At 45.1% G+C, this 22508-nt stretch overlaps 1 protein-coding gene across 1 annotated transcript in view; it reads right to left on the bottom strand.

Annotated features, from left to right (window-relative positions):
- Nucleotides 1–21852, bottom strand: part of grid2ipb (glutamate receptor, ionotropic, delta 2 (Grid2) interacting protein, b) — a gene marked incomplete at both ends in the record, with an annotated part of 31118 nt that extends 9266 nt beyond the window's left edge. The window contains 13 exon segments of the mRNA XM_080479634.1: nt 470–620; nt 850–935; nt 1568–1702; nt 1896–2047; nt 2717–2872; nt 2969–3121; nt 5817–5886; nt 7669–7754; nt 10356–10649; nt 19551–19705; nt 20350–20679; nt 20759–21012; nt 21768–21852. Of these exon segments, the coding sequence (XP_080335760.1) occupies nt 470–620; nt 850–935; nt 1568–1702; nt 1896–2047; nt 2717–2872; nt 2969–3121; nt 5817–5886; nt 7669–7754; nt 10356–10649; nt 19551–19705; nt 20350–20679; nt 20759–21012; nt 21768–21852 (2107 nt within the window).
- Nucleotides 21853–22508: the final 656 nt, after the last annotated feature.

The raw sequence follows: 22508 nt of genomic DNA, 5'->3' as shown, positions 1-22508 counted from the left end.
TAAATCGGCAGGCTTACATGAGCGAACAGATTGGACGATTTGAATGAATTCTCACTCACACATCCCCACCAAAACAAATTTATAAAATTTAACAATCAGCGTTTCTCACGCCACGTTCACGCAGACGCTTTTCTTATTAGACAATCTGCTGCTTGTTCGCCACCTGCGATGACACGCCGTCCATCATAAACCCACGCAGGAGGGTTTATTTATAGCACATGTGACATTGTGTGAGCACGAGATGCGTCCTGTGCCATGTGGCTTTCATTACAAAAGAGCAACTCATTCATGTGACTCATGGCGCAGATGAAAGACCTTCATGGCACAAGGATTCAAAGCTTGTGTTGTGTGTGTGTGTGTGTGTGTGTGTGTGTGTGTGTGTGTGTGTGTGTGTGTGTGTGTGTGTGTGTGTGTGTGTGTGTGTGTGTGTGTGTGTGTGTGTCAGCAGCACAAGTACCTGAGAGATTACCGGTGAGCGGGGGGAGTGTGAGGGGGGAGAGAGGGCGGCTGTAGCCCTCAGTCTGTCCCGGTACCTCGGGCTCCGCTGAGGAGCCGCCGTGCAGCGGGGACACACTCTTCCCTGCGTACACGTTCTCCAGCTCCGTGTACACACCTGTCATCTATAGGCGGAGGCATGATGGGCCGTTAGCAGGCTTTGAAGGTCTGCTGCCTCTCAGTGTGTGCAAGTCACAGTGGGAAATTAAACTTTTGCTTAAGGGAGCTTTACGATGAAAGTGAGCAGACCTTCAAATATTGTGAGAGCAGAAGAGCACAGGTAACATGACCGGCATCCACACAATGCCGGTTTGCTGATCAGGAAGCTGCTGACAAAGCTGCGGCTGTACCTACATGACTGAGGTCAGGCGACTCGGGGAAGGAGGTTCCATCTCCGGACTGTCTCTCCTCCGGGCTGCCGCATTCATCAACATGAATCCCTACAGCATATAACATAAGCATGACTAGTGACACGTAGACGTGGAGCCTCCGCCATCCGTCCTCGCCCGGCTGGGAGGAGGGTGGATGGAGCAGAGCGGGACAGGAGGGGAGCAAGAGGCCAGAACTTGGCAGCAGAAGGTAGAAATGGTGATGAAAAACACCTGAAGCCTGAACACACCTTTGCTGGAAATAAACAGCGTGCAGTGTTTTATTCTCGCAGCACAGATATGAAGGCGAGTGACTGCAATGTTTCTCTCATGAAGCCTTTAAATACTCACTGAAAGTCCGTTTGCCACTCTTTGTTTCCAGCATCACTGTTCTGTGTGTTCGTAGGCTTACAAGCAGCCTCACGACTGATATCAAGTCTCATATAAGCACTTCAAGACTCGATACTTTGCCTTTAATGAAATATGTGAATACTGTGGAAAAAATGGAAGCTTATTTTTGTCCCGTCTTATTTGATATTCAACCTTCTTTCTATTTGTTCGATGTGGAGCAATGCTTAAAGGAATTTCCCTCTGGGATTAATAAAGCCATTCTATTCTATTCTATTCTAAAATGTCAAATTTGTCTAAAGAATAAAAAATGTGTTTGGGAGGTCTCGGTGGGATGTCGTTAAAACGCAGCATACCCATTCCCAAGTGAGTCCCGATGATGCAATCGTCAGAGCTCCTCTCTCGGAGGCTGCTGCGGTACGACGTCCCCGTCACGCGCATGGAGCTGCTGCGGCGGTGGTGCTCCGTGCCTCCGTCAGGCTCCAGCACAGCTGCGAGGAGCAAACAAGCCTTCAGGGACTTTTTTTTATTTTTTATTACTGTTATCCAAAACACATGCTGATTCATCAGGATCACCGGTGAGGAATCCAGTAATAGTAGAATAAAATCTGTGCATCAGCTATAAGGCAGCTCTATTGGCTCACGACACAGAGGGTAATCCCTTCATGGTGTGCTTCGGCTCACCGCTGCTCTTGAAGCCGAGAAAGCGTGACAGTTTGCTCTGGCAGCGCTCCTGTTCGTCGTAGGTCAGGAGCTGGTAGATGAACTGCCAGATCAGCTGTTTGGCCGGCGTGTCCAGCACAGGAAACACGTCCACGATCAGAGTGTCCACGTTCCTGCAAAACACAAAACACACGGCTCACCATCTTTACGTAAGCAGCCGGTGAGCGTGAGGATTTAACTCCTGATGCAGATTCTACATATTGCAGTGGCATGTATAGAAGATGCAGGATGAAAACTGATTATGTAAAAAGGTGGGAGGACAACAGGAATGCCAGTTATGGCAGGATTTATCCCTCGGGGTGTCATGTGTATGCACGCACGGGGAGAAATTCAATTGGCTTTTCTGCTTTTAAATCCTGCTGCATCACATCACATCACATCACATGTTTGCATCATCTGCAGAGCTAATTCTCCACCCGTCTGTACCGTCGATCCCTTCATCCTCCAGGAAACACGATCGGAGCCCACTGGGAGAAAAAAGCGTCTCACTTGCCTATGTGCATCATTTTCTCTCAAGCCATCATTCATTTTCTGAGTGAAGCCCGCTTAAGACTATACTTAGCAGAAGTCTTGAGTGCGGTGTGGACAGGTTTCCCCGGCAACCGCTAGTTTTCCGTCATTTGTCAAGTTTAACTTAACAAGTTCTGAGTCGAGTACCGAGATGAATGAATATATCTGGTCTTTACTGCAGTTTAGAGACTTTTTCACTGCAACATTCAAAAGCAATGGCTGCTTTTCACGCTTCTGCTGACTCAGGCGAGTCCAGCGCCGGGCCCGCTCACCTGTGCTGGAAGAAGGTCTCCAACGCCTTGCAGACGGTGTATCTCTCCTGGATGGTCAGCAGATGCTCCAGCTGCTGGCTGAACGTCCTCCCGTGGACTTTGATGCTCGGCGGGAGAATCTCTGCCACCCACTGGAGGGAGCTGAGGGCCGGAGACCTGGGCGGCAGACGGACGAGTGGACGGCTCGTTATTTCACTTCTACTGCGAATACGCCGTCAGACTCGTGCCGTCCCGGTTTGGTTGCGCACTGACCTGGAACGTGGTAATGTTGTGGGAGGCAGACTGGGGGATTCCTCTGGGTCGGTTTGCTCGGAGGAATATTCAGAGGGACCGTCCTCCACCACCAGGGTGGGAACGGCCCCGCTGCCCTGCAGCATGGACACCACCTTCTCATGGGAGCAGTTCCTGCAGCAAGGCCGGAGCAGAAAGAACATTAATGCTTCACCAGTCTGATAGAGGATGAAACCATCTTGAAAAACTTTTACTGTTGTCTTTTATTCATCTTTTTTTGTGTGTGTGTGTGTGTGTTTTATACTGCAAAGCACTTTGTGCAACAAATGTTCTCAAAAGTGCTATATAAATAAAGTTAATATTATTATTATTATTAATAATATTAATAAAATCATATTCTTATTCTTAATAATAAAATCATATTATTATCTCTGCAGGGGGTAATAAGAGACTGTCTGCACCAGGAGAAACTGCTTTAGGAAAGGTTTAGTTATGCACATTCAGCGGTAGTGATTTTATCCACAGTGGAGTTACTAATCAGAGGGGGCAACCTTGGCTATATAAGAGATAGAAAGTAGATTTGAAAAAAATTCAAGTTGTAGCTTTTAGAAATAGCTGGTTTAAAATAAAATAAAATAAAAACTTAAACTGACAGGAACACAATTTATCAATGTATTTGTCAAAAAGCCACATCATTGTGCAATTTTAAAGAATAATCTACTTTTCGGGTTTGAGAATTTAAAATTATTTAAAAGTGCAGGGGATGGCCCCAGCGTCCCGGGGGATTTTATCCCGCCCAAAAAAAGTCTTACTAATACCAGGTAAGCCACCAGGGGTAATTTTGAAATTATATTTAGAAAGTCCTCCTTGAGCCAGATTGCCTTCTCTGGTAAAAGTTGTACAAACTGGAATACTGTATCTCCAGTTATCTGAAAAAGCTCCACCTTCATCGGTTTGAAAAAAACAAAAAGTATAAGATATGGCTGATCAACAATCAAAGTCGTGATCATCAGAACAATCATGCTCTTTAAAATGTACCTATGTCAGACTGCTGAGTAAGCACTTTATTATATTTGCACTTCATGGTAGTTCTTTAGGAAGATTTATTTAATCATCTTTGTTTTTACCATATTGTTTTTATGTTTTTAACCTTGCATGGTTTTACGTGGGACAACGGATGGAAATGAGCCTCGAGCTAAATCCGTCATGAAGAGACGGTTTGTTCATTAATGTGCACTGTCTCGTCCAAATAAACTAATGAATGAAATGAAAAGGAAAAACGAGGGATTTATTTGATCGCTGACAATCCAGAAAGTATATCTTAACCAACTACGAGATAAATAAAGATGAGGTTGTTCTATCACTCTGCCCAGTAGCTCCTCTTAGGGTCCGTGCCGATAAAGCCTCCATTGTTTATTTACGCCGCTCCAGAACGTTTTCTACTGATGTTTTCCACCACACGTTCACACTGCAGCTCACACATTGCGTCGGCCTGTATTTTTTTCTTTTCTTCCTTCTTTTTCTTGTTGTTTTTCCATGGCCGCCTCTCTGTTGCTGCAGCGCCGCAATATTATGGCGCGCCAATCACATCGGTGCATGAGGCAGCCGTGGGAACGGCTCCACACTCCTTCCTCCACGTTGGTCTATCAGGCTGGCAGGATGAGTAATGCCGTGTCTTCACCAAGGCGCTGGAGACGTTAAGAGTTGTGTTATGTTAAGAGTTCGTATGCGATCCGGCTTCGTCCTGCGGTGGATCTCTCATGTGGACGCCCACGGCGAGTCGCTGGGAGGACTGCCGGGGTCGAGAGGTGGTGAAAGTCCACAAAAGAACTACTAAGACTCCCACAAGTGAGAGTTTACATAAAGGAAGGTGTCACGTGCCGCAACACACACACACACACACACACACACACACACACACACACACACACACACACACACACACACACACACACACACGCGCGCGCACAGACACACACACACACACACACACACACACACACACACACACACACACAAACACACACACACACACACGCCAGCAGCAGAACTAGTGAAGAGGAAACTTTCCCCTGATGTGACAAAAACTTTTCTTTTAAGAGTTTAATCCACGTGCGAGAGTGAGACTCTCATCCAAGGCAGACAAACTGTGAAGTCATGCTGCAGGAGAAAGCAGGAGCAATAAACCAAATAAAAGCTGTATTTACTTGTGATGGGATTATCTGACTCTGTCAAAGCTGTTTTTTGCGAGTGTGAATTCATGGCAGCAGATGGCTCCTCCTGAGCTCTGATGTTTAAATATATTGTCTGAGTTCATTCACTTGGACGGCAAAGTGCAGAGGAAAAACACAATATTACCAACCACTAGTGCTACTAATAATAAAAAAAAGTGCTTTCCATTAGAGACCAACCTCCAAATGATGTGTCTGTGTTTACATCAGAAGTTATAGCGTTGTACTGTCCATTAGAATGAGTGGACAAAATTGGTTAATATGTTCAGCAGCTGCTCTAATGGTCCTGCAGACAGGAAGGTCGAACCAGGAAGGTTCAGTCTGACTTAATATGTGAGATTCACTTAAGAGCGCCGAGTCAACAGGCTGGTCTGTGGAGTTTATGTGGGTCCCTGCTCACGGTGGAATCTCAGGCAATGAGGTGGCAGATGCAACCACTAAGAAAAGGCACTGAATCATGATTTATCAAAGTATTATAGTATTGTAGGACAGAAGATGTCTCAGATCTGGCAGAGAGAGTGGGACACAGAGACAAAGTGACACCGGTTGGGGAAAGAGTAGGTCATTCTCTCCAGGTTGAGACGAGGACACGAAAAAGAATCAACGGCTTAAAGACAGGAATAGAAGAAGTGACCAACCTCATGTCCAGTCCATTGAGGAAGAGGATTCGGTCTCCTGGTTTCAGGCCACATTCCTCAGCGGGGCTGTCTGAGAGGCAGAGCAGGGACGTCAGACGTCAATCACAGATTTGAAAACTGATCCTGGCACGACATCAGCGGCTAACAAGGTGCACCGAGCAGACGGGGGAGAACCGGGAGAGCTGGTGACTAATGTGATGCTGTCAATCTGTGTGTGTGTGTGTGTGTGTGTGTGTGTGTGTGTGTGTGTGTGTGTGTGCGTGTGCGTGCGTGCGTGCGTGCGTGCGTGCGTGCGTGCGTGCGTGCGTGCGTGCGTGCGTGCGTGCGTGCGTGCGTGCGTGCGTGCGTGCGTGCGTGCGTGCGTGCGTGCGTGACTGACATCCACCGAAGCCCGTCAAGGACCAGACGAGCTCCGTGCTAAATCGTATTACGTAAGGAAACAGTTCTGTGTCAAAACAATTGCCGCTCAGTCGATGATCACGTGATCATCGACTTTTTTATTTGCCAGGTTCGAACTGAGCATCAAACCAGGTCTGAGGCTTATTTTTTTTTGATTTTGTTTGTTTTTTTTAATCATAAAGGAACTTTTAGCTCAGATCACGACGAGGAGAGATGCCACCTGCCCCCGCAGCCTCCATAAGGCCCACTGAGTCAGTCCACTGCTTCAGCACATGTTGGTGGGAGATGGTGATGGTGGTGGGAGGGAACGGTGCCATCATCAAACACAAAAACACACACACACACACACACACACACACACACACACACACACACACACACACACACACACACACACACACACACACACACACACACACACACACACACACACACACACACACACACAAACACACACACACACACGCCTCCCTCTCTCTGCTTCCTCACCCATGGATCTGGTAAATTCCCTGAACAGCGGCATCGCAGACTCACTTGTCTGCTAATTTTCTTTGAGAAATCAACAGTTAATCACCTTTAAATGATTAAAGGATTAAAAAAGAATACAAAGCAAAAACTAATCAACTCGTTTCTCCACAAGCTCCTAGTAGCAATTCGCCTCTCAGACACTTAACAGAAAGCTACAGCCATTTGACAAATTGAATGAAAATCAAGAAAACAATCAAAACGAAGAAAAGAAAATTCTGCTTCCAGACCATCTGAGGACGCAACAGAATCTTTTAAAAAGGGACGAAAAACCTTTTTCAGTTTGCAGTTCTGTGACTTTTATTACCGGTATTTTTATGTATCTATTATTATTATTATTATTATTATTATTAATATTATCAAAATGTCAGCATTTTCACAAAACCAAACGATTACACCACAATCTCAACATAAAGCCAATTTTATTGAAACCTTCTGCTGCAAAACAAAGAAAACTTCTCCTATAGCTGCAGCCTCATGCATGTTTTTACAAACTCACCCTGACGTCGAGGAACCTAGCGTCACACATATCTGTTCAAAAGATTTCTTTTGAGAATTGTTAACTTTTTGAGTAAAAATGCTGTTTAATCAGACACCGATGGCACAACACGGTGTGGCTTTGAATTCTTATTTAATTTAGCAGGCAATGTGATATTTCCCTGAAAACATTAGACAATGACATATATCACATTTAAAGGTCACGACACGAGAAATAAAAGCTTTGCATTGTGAAATCCTCGTGATTCGATAGGATCGATTCACGTTCTATGAATCTAAATGTTTGTTTGTACTTTTGACTGACTGCCGTGAAGACCTGCTCCGGCACACCGTGTTCCCAGGGGTTTCCCCTCACACTAATCTGCTTCCTGTTGCACACAGGGGGGGTCGGTCTGTACGCGTCGGTTGGTGGGAAGGAGGAGAAACGTACCTGAGATGACGGAGTCGATGCAGACGGGGGCGTGACCTCGCAGCGTGAAGCCGAAGTTCTTCTTCCCCCTGTAGACACGGACGATCCTGAGGGAGTGATGCAGGGAGTGACATCGACAGACTGACGCGCAAAAAGCTAAATTTGTTTTAAATCTTTATCTCTGTATAAACCACTAGAATAGAGAAAATGTGAAAAAACTTAAGCACTCTTAAATACCATTTATATTCAAATTAAACTTCTAAATAAACCAATATTACCCCTATTGTACCATTTGAAAACAGGAGGATTTCTCACAGGTGAAACTGGGAGAATAGAGTCGTCAAATAAGCTCAAGCGCCCCTCCAGGGTTTTGTCTTGGGAAACTGAAGATCTGACCGAGTGTTTGAGAATGTGGCTGAGTTTTGTGAACGTTGTTTTGGATTTTGTCTTCTTTCTTTTTTAACCTTTCCGGAGGTGGGATGTCCGCCATGTCTATACACTTACTGTTACTCCACGCACTTTGCTACCGTACTTCACTCCCGACGTCGAACAGGTTTAGAGCCTCTTTAACTTTTTGTCTTTTCAGTGCAGAAATATGCTGAATGGCCCTGAAAATCCTTTTGCGTTTGTCCGTCCCGTGTTAAATCATGAAAATCATGAAAAAATGTGAGCGTGAGATGTGACAGCTCCTCAACTATGCTCCTGTTTTAGAAAATATTAAGAGACCAACGGTTTTAATTAAAAGACATGTCACATTTTCACTTTTTCCCCAAGTGTGTGTTTACTTCCGACCTCAAGTTATTAAAATGTTTACATCCTTAAACAGGAAACTCCGACTTGATGAGAACTCAGAGTTAACAAAGTTCTCATTGCATGAGGCAGAGGATGAGAAGCGATCAAACAAACTGAACAACTGCATGGTTTTGCTCTGTAAAGAATAAAACTCGTCTACAAACTGTATAAAACTCTGTTTCCCCCGTGTCACTTCCTGTTGGCGGGAGTTTGAATAAAAACCAGGACACGTTGCTCATTTTGCCACGACCCGACTCAGTGCGATCAGAGCTCATCATTTCGATCCAACAGCTTCGACTCCACACGCGGGGAGACGCTCGCCGGCGACGGCGACGGCGCCTCTCCCTCGTTCAGCCCGGTGAAGAAATGCAACGGCGGAGCCTCTACTTACTGACTTTAAGCAATCTATCCCCACTGCGTTGCCATGGAGACGGCTCAAGGCAACACTGCCATGGTGTATAAACACGGGGGAAGGCACAAAAAAAAATAAAGAATTAAAAATTAAATAAATAAAATGAAAGTGGAGAGAAAATAGACAAATCTACTCTTTGATAGCTGCAGTTAGTGGCTGTTATGTAAGACAAGCTAAATGTAGAGAGGCATATAGGGGGCTCTGTGTGTGTGTGTGTGTGTGTGTGTGTGTGTGTGTGTGTGTGTGTGTGTGTGTGTGTGTGTGTGTGTGTGTGTGTGTGTGTGTGTGTGTGTGTGTGTTTGTTGGACTAAAGAAAGCATGCAGCTGCAGCCTACTACATAACTTGAACTACCCGTGAATATTAAACTGTGAAAACTAGTTTTCCACTTAAAAACATATATAGTCAAAAATTAACCTAAAAGGTCACAGTATATTATAACATCACTGAGTAATAATAATTATTATTATTATTATTATTATTATTATTATTATTATTATTATTATTATTATTATTATTATCATTAATGATGATTAATGATGATTAATGATGATTAATGATGATTAATGATGATTAATGATTTCTATCTCTCGCCTTCCTTCCAGGCATCAGTGTCTGTCAGGAAATGATCCTTTCGACATTCTCCACCTCTGTGGTTTCTTTCTCTACCTGTCCATCTTCCCTGCCACTTCCTGTGGAGACACATCAGCGTTACGCAACACTCCTGGGGTTTATTTAGTTTTAGGGCATTGCAGCACAACTTTTTTTTAGCGCCTGTGCCTCCTGCGCCGTTGTTAGTATTGTTGTTTGACATGTGTATCGCCACATTTTCACTGTGGTGTGGATGACGACAGATCTGGTGTGGGAGTCTGCTGCCACTCTTGTAATCCCGCTGTGAGTCCATTGTGGCATCAATAACTGGATGGAATTGGATTGTGTGTGTGTGTGCGTGTGCGTGTGCGTGTGCGTGTGCGTGTGCGTGTGCGTGTGCGTGTGCGTGTGCGTGTGCGTGTGTGTGTGTGTGTGTGTGTGTGTGTGTGTGTGTGTGTGTGTGTGTGTGTGTGTGGGTGGAAGAGGTGCAATAGAGGCTGAGTGGTCAGGGATTCGGAGGGGGATTGTCGCGTTGAACAGGTGAGGAGGTGGTCAAGTCTCCCGGGATAAATAAAAGATGTGGGTGTTTGATGAAAGAGACACTTTCTGAACAAACCAACGTCTCATATTTGCCGATTCGGGGTTGTGGATCTCTCTGAGCCTCTGGAGCAGAAGGGAGCTTTAGGATAAAAGACTCACTGCTGCAAGTAAACAAGCCAGAAGCAGAGACTCTGTCCCCTGACTCACATCCATCTTTAAACCAGAACATGTGACCACCGGCGACTACTGGAAGTTGTTGTTTTACAAGTAGAGCGCAGACCTGCGAGCAGCCTGGACTCCCGCAGTAAACAACACATGAATACAGAATGGTGTCGACTCCACGGGAAACTGAATCAAAAGCGTCACTGTGCTCACCTCTGATTGGGTCCGATCGGCGGATGTGCTGGTATCCCGGAGACGGACTTCCTCAAGCCCCGGTCTCTGTCCCCGCCCCCCCGCTCCCGCTCCCTCTCCCCGGGCTCTCCCCCGTCCCTCGGCACCGAGCTGGCCCGCTTGGACCCGCGGTGGCGCTCCGACGGATCCTCGCTCCGGCTGCGGCGGATCCTGCCCTGCGGCTCGCTGATGCTCTTGCTGCGGCACAACCGGTTGATGACGTTCTGGTTGACGGCCTCGTCGAAGCGCTGCCGGTGCTTCTTAGGGATGAAGATTCTGGCGAACATGGTGGCATGTGAGGACAACAAACGGGGCGACGTTAGCGGTTTGTTTCACGAAAAAAGAGTACGTCGAGAGGAGGAGGAGGAAGAGGAGGAGGGGGTAAAGAAGATCTATATCACAGATCCTCCTGTATTTGTTGTGAAATCATACAAGTCGGTCATCGTGTGAAAATAACAGCCGGGAGACGATTTAGCGTCCAACTCAACAGGCTTCCCCGTCAAGCTCCACACTCAAAGCTACAGACCGACGGCGGAGGAGTCTTCGTCCCTGACGGTAACTGTCCTCAGAAAGAAGAAGAAAGAGCGAAGAAAAAATAATGTCGCCAGAGAGAAAACATCTTTTTCTGACGAGAGCCTGCTGGAGTCTGACTGCTGCAGCGTGAGCCACAGAGTACAGCATGAGAAAAAGGTGTGGGAGTGAGCGAGCATGGGATTTCTCCTCTCTCTCTCTTTCTCTCTCTCTCTCTCTCTCCTCCCTCTCTCTCCTCCCTCTCTCTCCATCTACAGCCTCTCATCCTCACTCTCTCTCCTACACTTCCGTCCACACATCACCTCGGTGTCACTCCGTCAGCGTGAGCGCCCGAGCAGGAAGCTGGCATTACGTCGGTGACCTCGGACATCAACAAACCTCGAATCAGACACAAAAAACATTTCTGGGTCGAAATGGTTCAAAACACCAGCTCCTTGTAGAAAATATAAATAAATAAGAGAAGAAACCAAACAGCAGAAGAGCAAATGATGAATAGAGAGTTTTATATCCTGAACGCACGAGGAGAAAACGAGAGCGGAGGTTCGAGTGTAAACTGTGTGTGTGTGTGTGTGTTGTTGTGTATTGTTGTGTGTCGTTGTGTATTGTTGTGTGTCGTTGTGTACAGAGCGCTGGCTGATTCTCAAACAACAGCAACCGACGATTAGAACACAACAAAGTAATGAGTCGCTCCTGACAACAGAAAGAAACTTTCCATTCAAGTGATCAGAACTGCTGCCAGGAGACAAGACAGCCAGCCCACACACACACACACACACACACACACACACACACACACACACACACACACACACACACACACACACACACACACACACACACACACACACACACACACACACACACACACACACACACACACACACACACTTTGTCCACTTAAAACAGTGATCCTAATTTGAAGGTTTCTCTCACCTTAAATGATGACATTAGAATTGTTGTGCATGTGAATGTTTTCCAGAATAGAATAGAATAGAATAAAAGAGAGTATTTGCAGCCTTTGGGCCTTCCAAACCTGCACACGGACTCGTATGTGGACTGTAATGATGCAAAAGACACCAAGAACACTTGAACGAGCCAAAGTCCGACCTCAGTGTCATCTTTCACTGTCCTCAAGAACCCAGTGCACTGACGAACTGTCGCGTTGCTGAGACGGTGTGATCAGCCCATGAGTGTAAAGTACACAATATCATCTGCCTCTATCTCGCGCTTCAATTATTTCATCTTCAATAAACTCAGAGTGAAAGAGGGAGAATAGCAAAAGTGATCAGCTTAACCTGAGCGCCGTTAGTAGTTCTTTGTTTTATCATCCGGCCGATTCACATGTTGACTTTAATAAAACAGAAAAACTAGCAAATGTGATGAAGTTCTTCTAATTTCCTGGTCAGTTTATCGGAGGGAAAAGTACAGTTTGTTCAGCATTTTGGCCTTGGCTCATCCTGTTTCTACGTTTTTATGTTTTCTTGTATGAAAAATGACCTAATGAAAGAACCTCCTGATCATTTTCCCTGCTTTGTTTTTTCGAATCGTCAGAACAATCCTGCATGTATACGTCAATCAGTAAGAAGCGAACAGGATGCCTTTATTTGTCTAAAATTCTGCTGATTAAATAATAAAAGGACACACTGCAAACACAGCATTTATTTAAAAGACATTTATTTTTATTATTAATAATAATAAAATAATAATAATGATAATTATAATAATGAAAATAATTATAATTATTGTTATTATTTTATTCATTTAAGATATGTATTCGTTTTTAATAATAATAATTATTATAATTGTTTTATTATTATAATTGTTTTATTATTATTGATTGATTGATTGGTTGGTTGATTGATTGATTGATTGATTGGTTGGTTGGTTGATTGATTGATTGATTGATTGATTGATTGATTGATTGATTGATTGATTGATTGATTGATTGATTGATTGATTGATTTTAAAGACACACTGCAAACGCAGCATTTATTACCAACATGTTTTCCCAGTGGGAAACAAACAGATTCAGGCTTCACGGGTTGACTGGCAGCAAAAAAATTTATAGATAAACAAAACTCTGAGTTGACACACGAAAGCGAGCCAAAAATTGATAATTTGATTCTGTGTTTGTCAAACCGCGGCGGCATTAGGATCCGAGCAGGAGCTCGGGCCGAGCACACATTTTGCACAAACAAACCATTTTGGTTGCCACCTACACCAGTCTGTTGTGTCCCGACCGGCTGATTCGCTGCTGAGAAGATGAATCAGACGCGAGCAGGCGAGGTGGAGTGTCTGTTGAAAGCAGCACCAGTCCAGTAATTAGCAGCAAACACACTCACGGAGTCAGGGGGGAGTCAACAGCGAGCTCTGCGCTCTGCCACCAAAAGCCAATTAAGCTGCAACAGCAATTTCTTTGACGGCTAAATATGAAGCAATTAGGACACACTTGGTGTAAAAGACACTGAAAAGGGTAAATGTGAGTCCAAGCCACAACTCTTTATGTCATTAAACTCACCGGTTTGAACACATTATTGAAAGGATTTCCATTAAATACGAGGCATTTTCAGCCCCGTTTTGTGGCAGATAATGAAGCAACCTGAAGGTGGATTTTCTTTAACATTAGTGGGTCAGTTATCAAGAGCTGATATATGGAGAAAAACACGACATTGAAAGTTGTGAGCGTATAAAAGAAACCGCAGAAGTGTTGTGATGTGTCTTTCTTTCATGAACCCAAAAATCAGTGCTGATTAAATAAACTCCTGGACGATAACGAGCTTTGATTTTACTGGAAAATTTAATTATTTGAGATCTGTAGTGAGAGAGAGATACTAATGACCTGTCTGCCTTTCTGAAGCTGAACCAAACGTATTGTGTTGAGCTACAGCGTGTGTGACAACAATGTACACATCAACATCAGAGATCTGATGATTCAAAGACTCGAACATGTCACACTTTAATACATTGACAGCCCAGCGATTCTCAACATCATGCCCTCTGCTGGCCGTATTTGGAAGTGCAGCCAGTTATCGGGAGCTCTCCTTTCAGCACCACAACACAAGAGGAAAAGATGGTCGGCAGTATTTTGCTTTTCAAAGCTTCAAGCAGATGCAGGACTGAGCAGTTGATTTTCCCAAGGCAGCCATTTTTTTTTTTTTTTTTAAGTACTACTATTATATGTTAGCAAAAGTATTCGCTCAGCTATCTAAATCATCGACTTCAGGCATTCCAGTCACTTCCATAGAGGTGTGTGTAATCAAGCACTTAGGCAAACTCTCTCGGGAGCTCAGTGAATTCCAGTGTGGTGCAAGCTGTGAAATTACAAAATATTCCACAATCAGCTGTAACAGTAGAACTATAGCAGAGCGGAAGTTATTGGTAACAACAAGTGGGAGGCCACGAGAAATCACAGAGCAAGGTCAGCCAGTTGAAAGAAACTCTGAAAGCTTCAGCATAATAAGATATTTTGGACAATTTCATGCTACCAAACTCTGTGGGGACAGTTTGGGAGACGGCTGCTTCCTCTTCCAAACATGACTGCACACCAGTGCACAAAGTAAAGGTCCGTAGCCAGGCCTTCTCGTCTCACATCAGTGTCTGGCCAAATAAATGGTGAAAATTTCCCAGAAACACTCTTAAACCTTGTGGAAAGCTTCCTGAGAAGAGTTGAAGCTGTTACAGCTGCAGAGGGTGGCCCAACAGAAGGTAGGTGAGCAAATACTTCTGGCAATATAGTGTATCTCGAAACAAAATCAGCATGTCGCATGTTTTTCTTTGTTTTTTTTTGAATATCGGTGATTCAAGGTGAAATCTCTATTGATTTTACAAACTAAGTACATTAGTCACACTAAATGATTGAACTGCAAGGCAGTCATGTTCCAGTGTGGCTCTTAGACCTTCTAATTACTTCAGTCTGTTGTGGACTTAAAAAGATGAAGGTATATAATTAACCGCAAGTTTTCCACAATAAGATGTTTCTAAATCATCATAACTCAAAGGAAACCCTTCAGAGCTGGAAATAGTCATCACAGTTATTTTACTATCAACTTAATGTAGTTCGAGTCACTTTTATGTTAACCTTGACACTGTGGGAAGTGTGAAATCAGGAAATCTGGGCCTTAGAGCAGCTTTATCTTTGGATATTTTCCCTCAACATCAGCAATCAAAAATCAGTCTGAAAACATGAAGTGGGTAAAATGTCCCCCCACACATTATAAACTGTTGAGGGTAGTGGAATACATGCTATATAACGATATCACAGATGCTAAACATGCACCCAGTCAGTCATATTTATGGTACTTTTCATTTAAAAACGCATTTTATTGTCGCACTGATGTATAACATTGAGAAAAGAGGATTTTTAGAACCTTTAAATAGAAGTCCAGCCACACTGGTTTGCCATTTATAGTTTACAGTTTTAAGTTATATAATAGTTTATTTTTAAAGTCGATTTTGCACACAAACAAAACTGGAAGGAAATCTTTACAGAAGTCACTCTTTAGTTTCCGAATGTTTGAGAAACTGTTAAATGACCACATCCCCGAAGTTAAATTTACTCGATATTGAATTGTGTGTGTGTGTGTGTGTATAATATGCACTCACAAAGCTATTTTAAGAAAAACACACTCATTCTCTCCTTATTTGGACATTTTTACAGAAGCCAACACTTTAAAAAAAACCAAACAAAAAGGTGGACATCTCATTTTTTAAACGGACGTGTTTGATTAAAGATCTGGGCCTCGTATCCTCAGCCTGCTGTCGGCGTCTCTGCAGACTTTGATCCACGCTGCGGTGAACATGTACCTGCAGTCTGCTGCCTCAACGCAGACTAGCAGCCACAATAAGCACACTCCTGAGATATAAATAAACGTTCTGTGATGCCGTAGGTGTAGCAGCCCACACTGTGTTTGCTGTGTGTGCTTCTCTGCTATTTGCCATTTATTCAAATCAGAGCGCCGGCATGACCCCCGTCTCTCAGCGTTCTGTCTGTCAGGCCTGATATGAGCATATATATATATATATATATATATATATATATATATATATATATATATATATATATATATATGCATGAGTAGCTGCTCCTACTATCATTATCCGTCATAAGAGCAGTTGTGTGTCCTCGACCGAACCCACTGTCATTAGTGGAAAGAGCCTCCTCATCACTAAAAAAAAAAAGTTTCCACCATCAACTCTTGAAAACTAAATGAGTGTTCTGATTCGACCTCGTTTATAAAGAACAGAGATCTATAATTATCCGCGGGAGGGTGTGGAGGAGGAAGCAGGCTGGGAGGAAGGCATGGATTTCTCAAAAAAGGGAGAAATGACAGGCAGAAAACTGCCGCTGTGGACCTCATTTCCATCCCAATGTCCTGACGTGGGTCCAGCGTGTGAGCAGAAACACAGACGTGACAGTAGCACAGGTGTGTGACAGAGAGAGTTTCTGTGGAGCAGTGACAGAGGAGAAGCTCGGCGGTGGGTCACACATTTAAGGATAAAGCCAATGGAATTAAAACTGATACTATTACAAATGTGTTTGGAACGTTTCAGGCTGATTTGGTGTTCGTCCAGAGACTTAGGGGCGTATTAAAGGCTTGTTTGGGAACTTAAAAAGGCTCCTATGAAAATAAAAAGAAGCAAACATTACTGCTAAAATCCTGCAGAGCCTGGCTGTTTCTGATAAAGAGTATCCACAGTAAAACCCCTGGAGTGGAATCCAAACCCCTTCAGAACAGTTTCTTCATGTGGAGGAGGGGCTGTTCAGTGGTGGAGAGATGAGCTGAGCAGGGATTATGGGAATGTGATTGTAGGTCCCTTTATGGTCTTTAAGAGGGTCAAAACAAGTCAAGGAGCCGCTCGCTGACAATAACATGCAACACAGATATCAATTAATTTAATTTTCATGTTAAACATCATTGACTTCTCATCATCTCTTCCGTCTCTCCGTCTACAATCCATCCAACCCAGCTGCTCTCACTTCCTCTTCGCCCGAGCTCAGACTCTTCTACCTCCCTGACTGCACTCTCATCCTCGCTGCATCGCCTCGAAAACACACTCCAGGGTCTCCTCCAATATTTAATAAGCTCAATACTATTCTAATTAAGATAACATCAACAGCTGAAGGGGAACAACAGAAAAGATGCATCAAGCGTTCATCAATCACCAGAGCTGTGAGTCTGTTTCTCCTTTTGTTCAGTGCAAATTAGCTCCGGCCACTGACTCCCATGCAGTCAGGATTAAACACCGTCACTATTGAAACAGAAAGCTTTGTGCACGGCATGCAGCGCGGATAGGGAGCAGCTTAAGGCTGCAGTATTGTGGCTTCATACAAACAACGGTGGCCAAGTTGAGATCGGAGTCATTCCTTTATAGAAAGCCGTCATAAAAGAAGAAAAAAACAAAAAACCCATGATTGGCCTGGTTAATTGGAGCTGGGTAAGTGGGTTAGCCAAGGTGTGATAAAGTCCCACGTTACACAGGAAGGTAAACTTAAAAGCAGCAGACGGTTTCTATACAGGAGCACACTGTTATTAGCCCCCATAACTCAAATGATAGATTTAAAACTTTAAATTGCCTCGAAGAGATCTTAAAAAAATAACAAGTGGAGGGGGAATTTCTGCAGCTTAAAACATTAGATCATAAATATCTCCAGCAGCCTCCATTAAATATTTACTAAACTGCCCACTTCACATACATAATTACACTTTCATTACCGCTGCGTAAAAAACAGAAGCAAGGCAGGAAATCCAACAACCAAACCCTGTTCTCCTGGAGCTGCAGGAAGGAGATGAGGTGTGGAGAGCGAGAGGACGTACTCACCCCAGACAATCCATCCCCCTTCAGCTGTCCCCCATAGCTCAGAAATCAACTCAACGCGAGCAAAAGTTGCACAGCGGTGGCGAGGAAGACTGTCACCGGCTGTGAGGAAGATTAAAAGATGCGGTAGGAACCTTGAAGCACGGTGGAACGTCGGTGGACGTCTCCGCCGAGCGTCGGGGGAAAACGGTCAGAAAGAGCCCGAGTGCCGAGGAGAATAATGAGGAGAAAATCCATCAGAGTAAAAAAAACAACAACACAAAACCCCCTTTAGAGAGGGAGAGAGGGAGAGAGGGAGAGAGGGAGAGAGGGAGAGAGGGAGAGAGGGAGAGAGGGAGAGAGGGAGAGGTAAGAGTTGGGAGGATGGGTGGGGGTGGAGGACCAAAGAGAGACCATAGTAATGGTTACTGGTGCAGGAGGAACCGTCAGGATACAAACAGTGAAGAGTCCTTTGAATTATTAATAACTTATTTAATGCCGGGCAATTGTGTCGTCTCACGTCATGATAATAATAAATAATAATAATAAATAAAATATGGTGTGGTAGTAGTAGTTTAGTGGAAAAGCCTGTGTAGTGGGAGAGTAAAAGGACGATTTGGCTGCAGTTATGGAAGAAGTGCAATCTGTGGATAAACCATCAGGGGACTCATGGAGAGCCACAAACGCTCGTCATTTTCATTTTGGCTCAAAACTCTGGCCGCCTCGACGCTTCTTCCCGTTCAGAGGTCTGGCTATTAAAAAACAATAAAAAAAAGTAAAAAACCCTGCTGGACGTGGCTCCAGGTTTCATTTTTGCATGCTTTCTTTGCTGAAGGGGGGGAATGAGCAAGTACTCCACGAAATCTGCCTGTGGCTCGTCCTCACAGACGCTGCCATGCTGAGAATGCGGGCTCACGCTGCCAATCCTCATTTACCGCTTAAAAACTCCAAACCGCCGGCCGGCCCCTCCGTGAACACTCAGCCTCCAGTTTCACTCGGAGGGTCACTTGGATTTACCCCCGGGTGGCAGATGGGGCCTACCTAAACCGAGCGTAGCCTCATAATGCCCCCCCCCCCCATCTAATCCAGCATGTAGTGGAACCAACAACAGGGACATCCTGTTAACGTGGTCATTATGAGTTCAATCCCTGCAGATTATTTTAGTTGTGACTGGGACCTAATAGAGGAGTGAAGTGGTGCAGTAATGAAATACTAAACTAAACTAAACCACGAGCCGATATTGCAAAACTTACTGCCGTGTGTAACAGGATGGACAATTAATACCACAACTTTTCTCTTTGATTCCAATTATCAGTCAGAGACTCATCTGTTTCTGTGAAACACGGGAAGGCAGAGGATTCAGCTCACAACTGCAGCGTCAAGAGTGAAAACTGCTCTGTGGTGTGAGAGTGTGAGTCAAACGTGTGAGTGACACACACACACACACACACACACACACACACACACACACACACACACACACACACACACACACACAAAGTGTGAGCGCTGGCAGCGCCGTCTCGATTAGGGAATGAAGCGCTGCCCTGAAGCCAGTTTATGTTTGGTTTCTCAAGAAGTTTTTATCGTTGTTGGTTCTGTTCCTCCAGTTGAAGAAGCTTTATATTTATTATGTAGAAGATTTAGGCAAAATAATTTTAGTCTTTTACAACGGAAATAAGAGACGATAACAAACTAATAGGCTTCGAAGATCTTAAAAAATAGTCAATGATTCTGAAAGTTATCGTGTGGAAGAAAACATATCTTACCTTGAAAACCGCTGCCCCCCTAGAACCCCACTCTGGATTAAAAACCAGGTGTAACATTGATTTAAAAACCTGTGACTCCTACCTGATGCTGGAGAAGAGCTGCCGGTGCTCATCGGTCGTCAGTATTTCCGGGAGTACGGAGGCCAACCACTCCACCCTCTTCTCTGCTGCAAACTGCTTCAGCACCGTGAAGAGCTTCTCCTTCACTTCCGGCTCGTCGCCTAAAATCTGGTCCACCTGAAGAGGGATCGACGACGAGTTTTAGGGCGAAACGAGCAAATATTAGAATATAATAGCTGCTGCGACCTTGTCGTTATTCCACACAGTGTCAGACTTCACACAGAGCGGCACTAATATTACCGCCACTGTGGAGTAGGGGCAAATCCTGGTGTGTGTGTGTGTGTGTGTGTGTGTGTGTGTGTGTGTGTGTGTGTGTGTGTTTCCTCTAAATACTCGGGTTTAAGCGGTACTGAAATGGCTTCAATTCCACTTTAAAATGTTGTCCTTTGCATTTCTTTACAGACTATTTTCTTTTTAAATAATTACAAACCTCTCATTCTTGAATTGTCATAGACAAAGCATTCTGTTGTATGAGAGCGGAGTGGGAGCTGTTAAATCACCGTTAACTGACAGCAGCGCCTCCCTTTCACCTCCATCAAACTTGAAATCACAGCAAATCTCTGCCTGGTGCAGAGAAAAACTCAAGATCATCTTTGTTTACTGAATACGCACTGTTGGACGTTGGAAGGGATAAAAAGCAAATTCCTAAAGGTACCATGTCAGTCCTTGCAGACAAATATTGGATAAGACAAGAGGTGGAGAAATTCTCTTTCAATCTCTTGAAACTTCCTGCCTTAGAGAAAGTGACCTGGTGAAACTACCTTCCGGTTGAATTCCAGAGCCTTGTGTTTGCGGTCCAGCCTCGCCGACTCGCCGCTCATCTGACTGTCGTCAATGCTGAAGTTGTGTTTCTGCCGCGGGCCGAGGCACAGCACCCCCAGGCGCAGCGTCCTCCCCTGGGAGGCCTTGATCAGCGCGGCGGCCATCTCGTGCTGCCTGACGGGGATCCCGTTCACCTCCATGACGTAATCGCCGGCCCTCAGGCCTGCGCGGCCGGCCGGGGAGCAAGGGGAGCAGTCCTCCACCAGCAGGGGGCAGTCCCCGACGATGGTGAACCCAAACCGGCCGTCTGGACCTGGGATGATGTCCATCTGTGCGAGACAAACGACCACAAACTGTTCAAGGGTGACATCTCAAACGGACAAACATGTCGTTGGAAAGCCGTGAGACCTGCTGTATGCGGGACACGACCCCGATGCTGGGGGGGATGTTCTTTTGCGTCTGGGCGATGGCGACGACGGCTTGCGGGCCCAGCGTCGACACATTGTGCCCTTCGATCTCCAGCACCTGGTCCCCGGCCTGCAGCCCCGCCAGGTGGGCGCTGCTGCCCTCCTCCACCGCGAGGATGTAGCTGGGTCCATTTCCACCCAGCTGGAAGCCGAACTCCTCAGGCCAGCCCTGGTTGGACGTCGGCATGCCGAGGACTTTGAGAGAGAAAAAGAAAAAGGAGCCACGCTTGAAATGTCATCGATAAACTCTGCAATGTGGAGTTCAGCGGCGCAACAGTCTCGTGCTGCTTTTCAACACACACACAAAAAAGAAAAAAAGAAAAGCCAGAGGAGATACTCACACATTGAAACACTTACCCATCGGAGCCAAATCATTCACCTCTGTCTGCATTGTCAAACACACCTAACACGTAAGAGCTTCTTCAAAACAGGTTGAATCAGATGCTTCCTCCTCATACCGCTCGCGTCTCCAGTTGTACTATCAAATGTGGCTCTGTAACCCTCCACCCCGAACCGTGGCACACTCAGCGGTCCCTGACCTGGTTCACAATTCACAGCCAATCAGGTTAAAGCGTTGCAGAGATTGTGACCTTAATTAGCTTGAGACACAAAAGTTCCTAAAGTGATTTTTTTTTTTTCTTTTTCCCATCAGAGCATAAGTCACACGCTGCTCCTGCTGAGTTGTAATTATACATGAAATGAACAGACTGATCTGTACTGATCAGTCTGAAGCAGGTAAAGGGTAAGAAAGGACAAACTAACAAGGTAAACTAGAATGACCATCTCTAATGGGACTAATACGGATGTATTACAGAGAGAAAATGTTGGTTTTTACTGCGTGTGATCGGCCTTAAAAATCTCGAGCTCAGCTGGAGATGATGTGCTCCACAGCCTCCAAAGCCACAGCGCAGCAGGATTCACACAGAGCGCCGAGCTGAAGAAAGACTTACAGAAATCTTTGGTTGGATACCGAGAGCCCCGTTTGCTCTGCCGAAAAGAGCATCTGCCTTTTTTGTTCTGCAAGAACTTCTTCATCTTTGCTTCCCGGGTGCAGGTGGCCTGCTAGCAGGCTCCAGTCCCAAGTACAACGTCAAATACAGAAGAACCAAAAAATAAAATAAAAAAATCCCCCGACAACTTAAAAGTCAAACAGAAAGAGAGACCACATCAAAACACTGCCGCCACTCCTCCACCGTGAAACCCCAGCAGCCTCCTCAGGAGCAACGGGTGAGTGTGCGTGAAAAGCCAGAGCAGTCTCCCTGTGAGTGTGTCAAAGAGTTAGTCCTTCGTCTCATCCCTGATTCATCCTCGGGCCAGCCTGCATGCACAGTGTTAATCAGAAAACTGGGACGCATGCACCCGTGCACCTCGGTTCCTTAATAATTCTTTCTCCAAAAAGGGTATTGTGAGGCCTCATTTTTCTATAAATACACCGATCTGTCTTCTGCGTCCTCCTCCTCTCTTGGTTAGGTGGCTCTCCGAGGGACCGGTCCTGGCCCAGAATCACTCTGCGCCGATGCAAGGGAGCCTGATGAGCACTAATTGGAGCGTCTGCTCGCCTGGAATTCTGCATGTCCTGGTATGCATGTGTGTGTGTGAGAGAGGCCACACTGCAATAGTCAAACCCATTGAGAAGGAGCAGGGGCAATTCAAGACTTCATCCTGCAGGATTAGGAGGATTATCAGCTGAA

The sequence above is a fragment of the Lipophrys pholis genome (genome assembly GCF_963383615.2).
Source record: "Lipophrys pholis genome assembly, chromosome: 1".
In the NCBI taxonomy this organism is placed as follows: domain Eukaryota; kingdom Metazoa; phylum Chordata; class Actinopteri; order Blenniiformes; family Blenniidae; genus Lipophrys; species Lipophrys pholis.
This window is presented reverse-complemented; position numbering and strand designations above follow the sequence as displayed.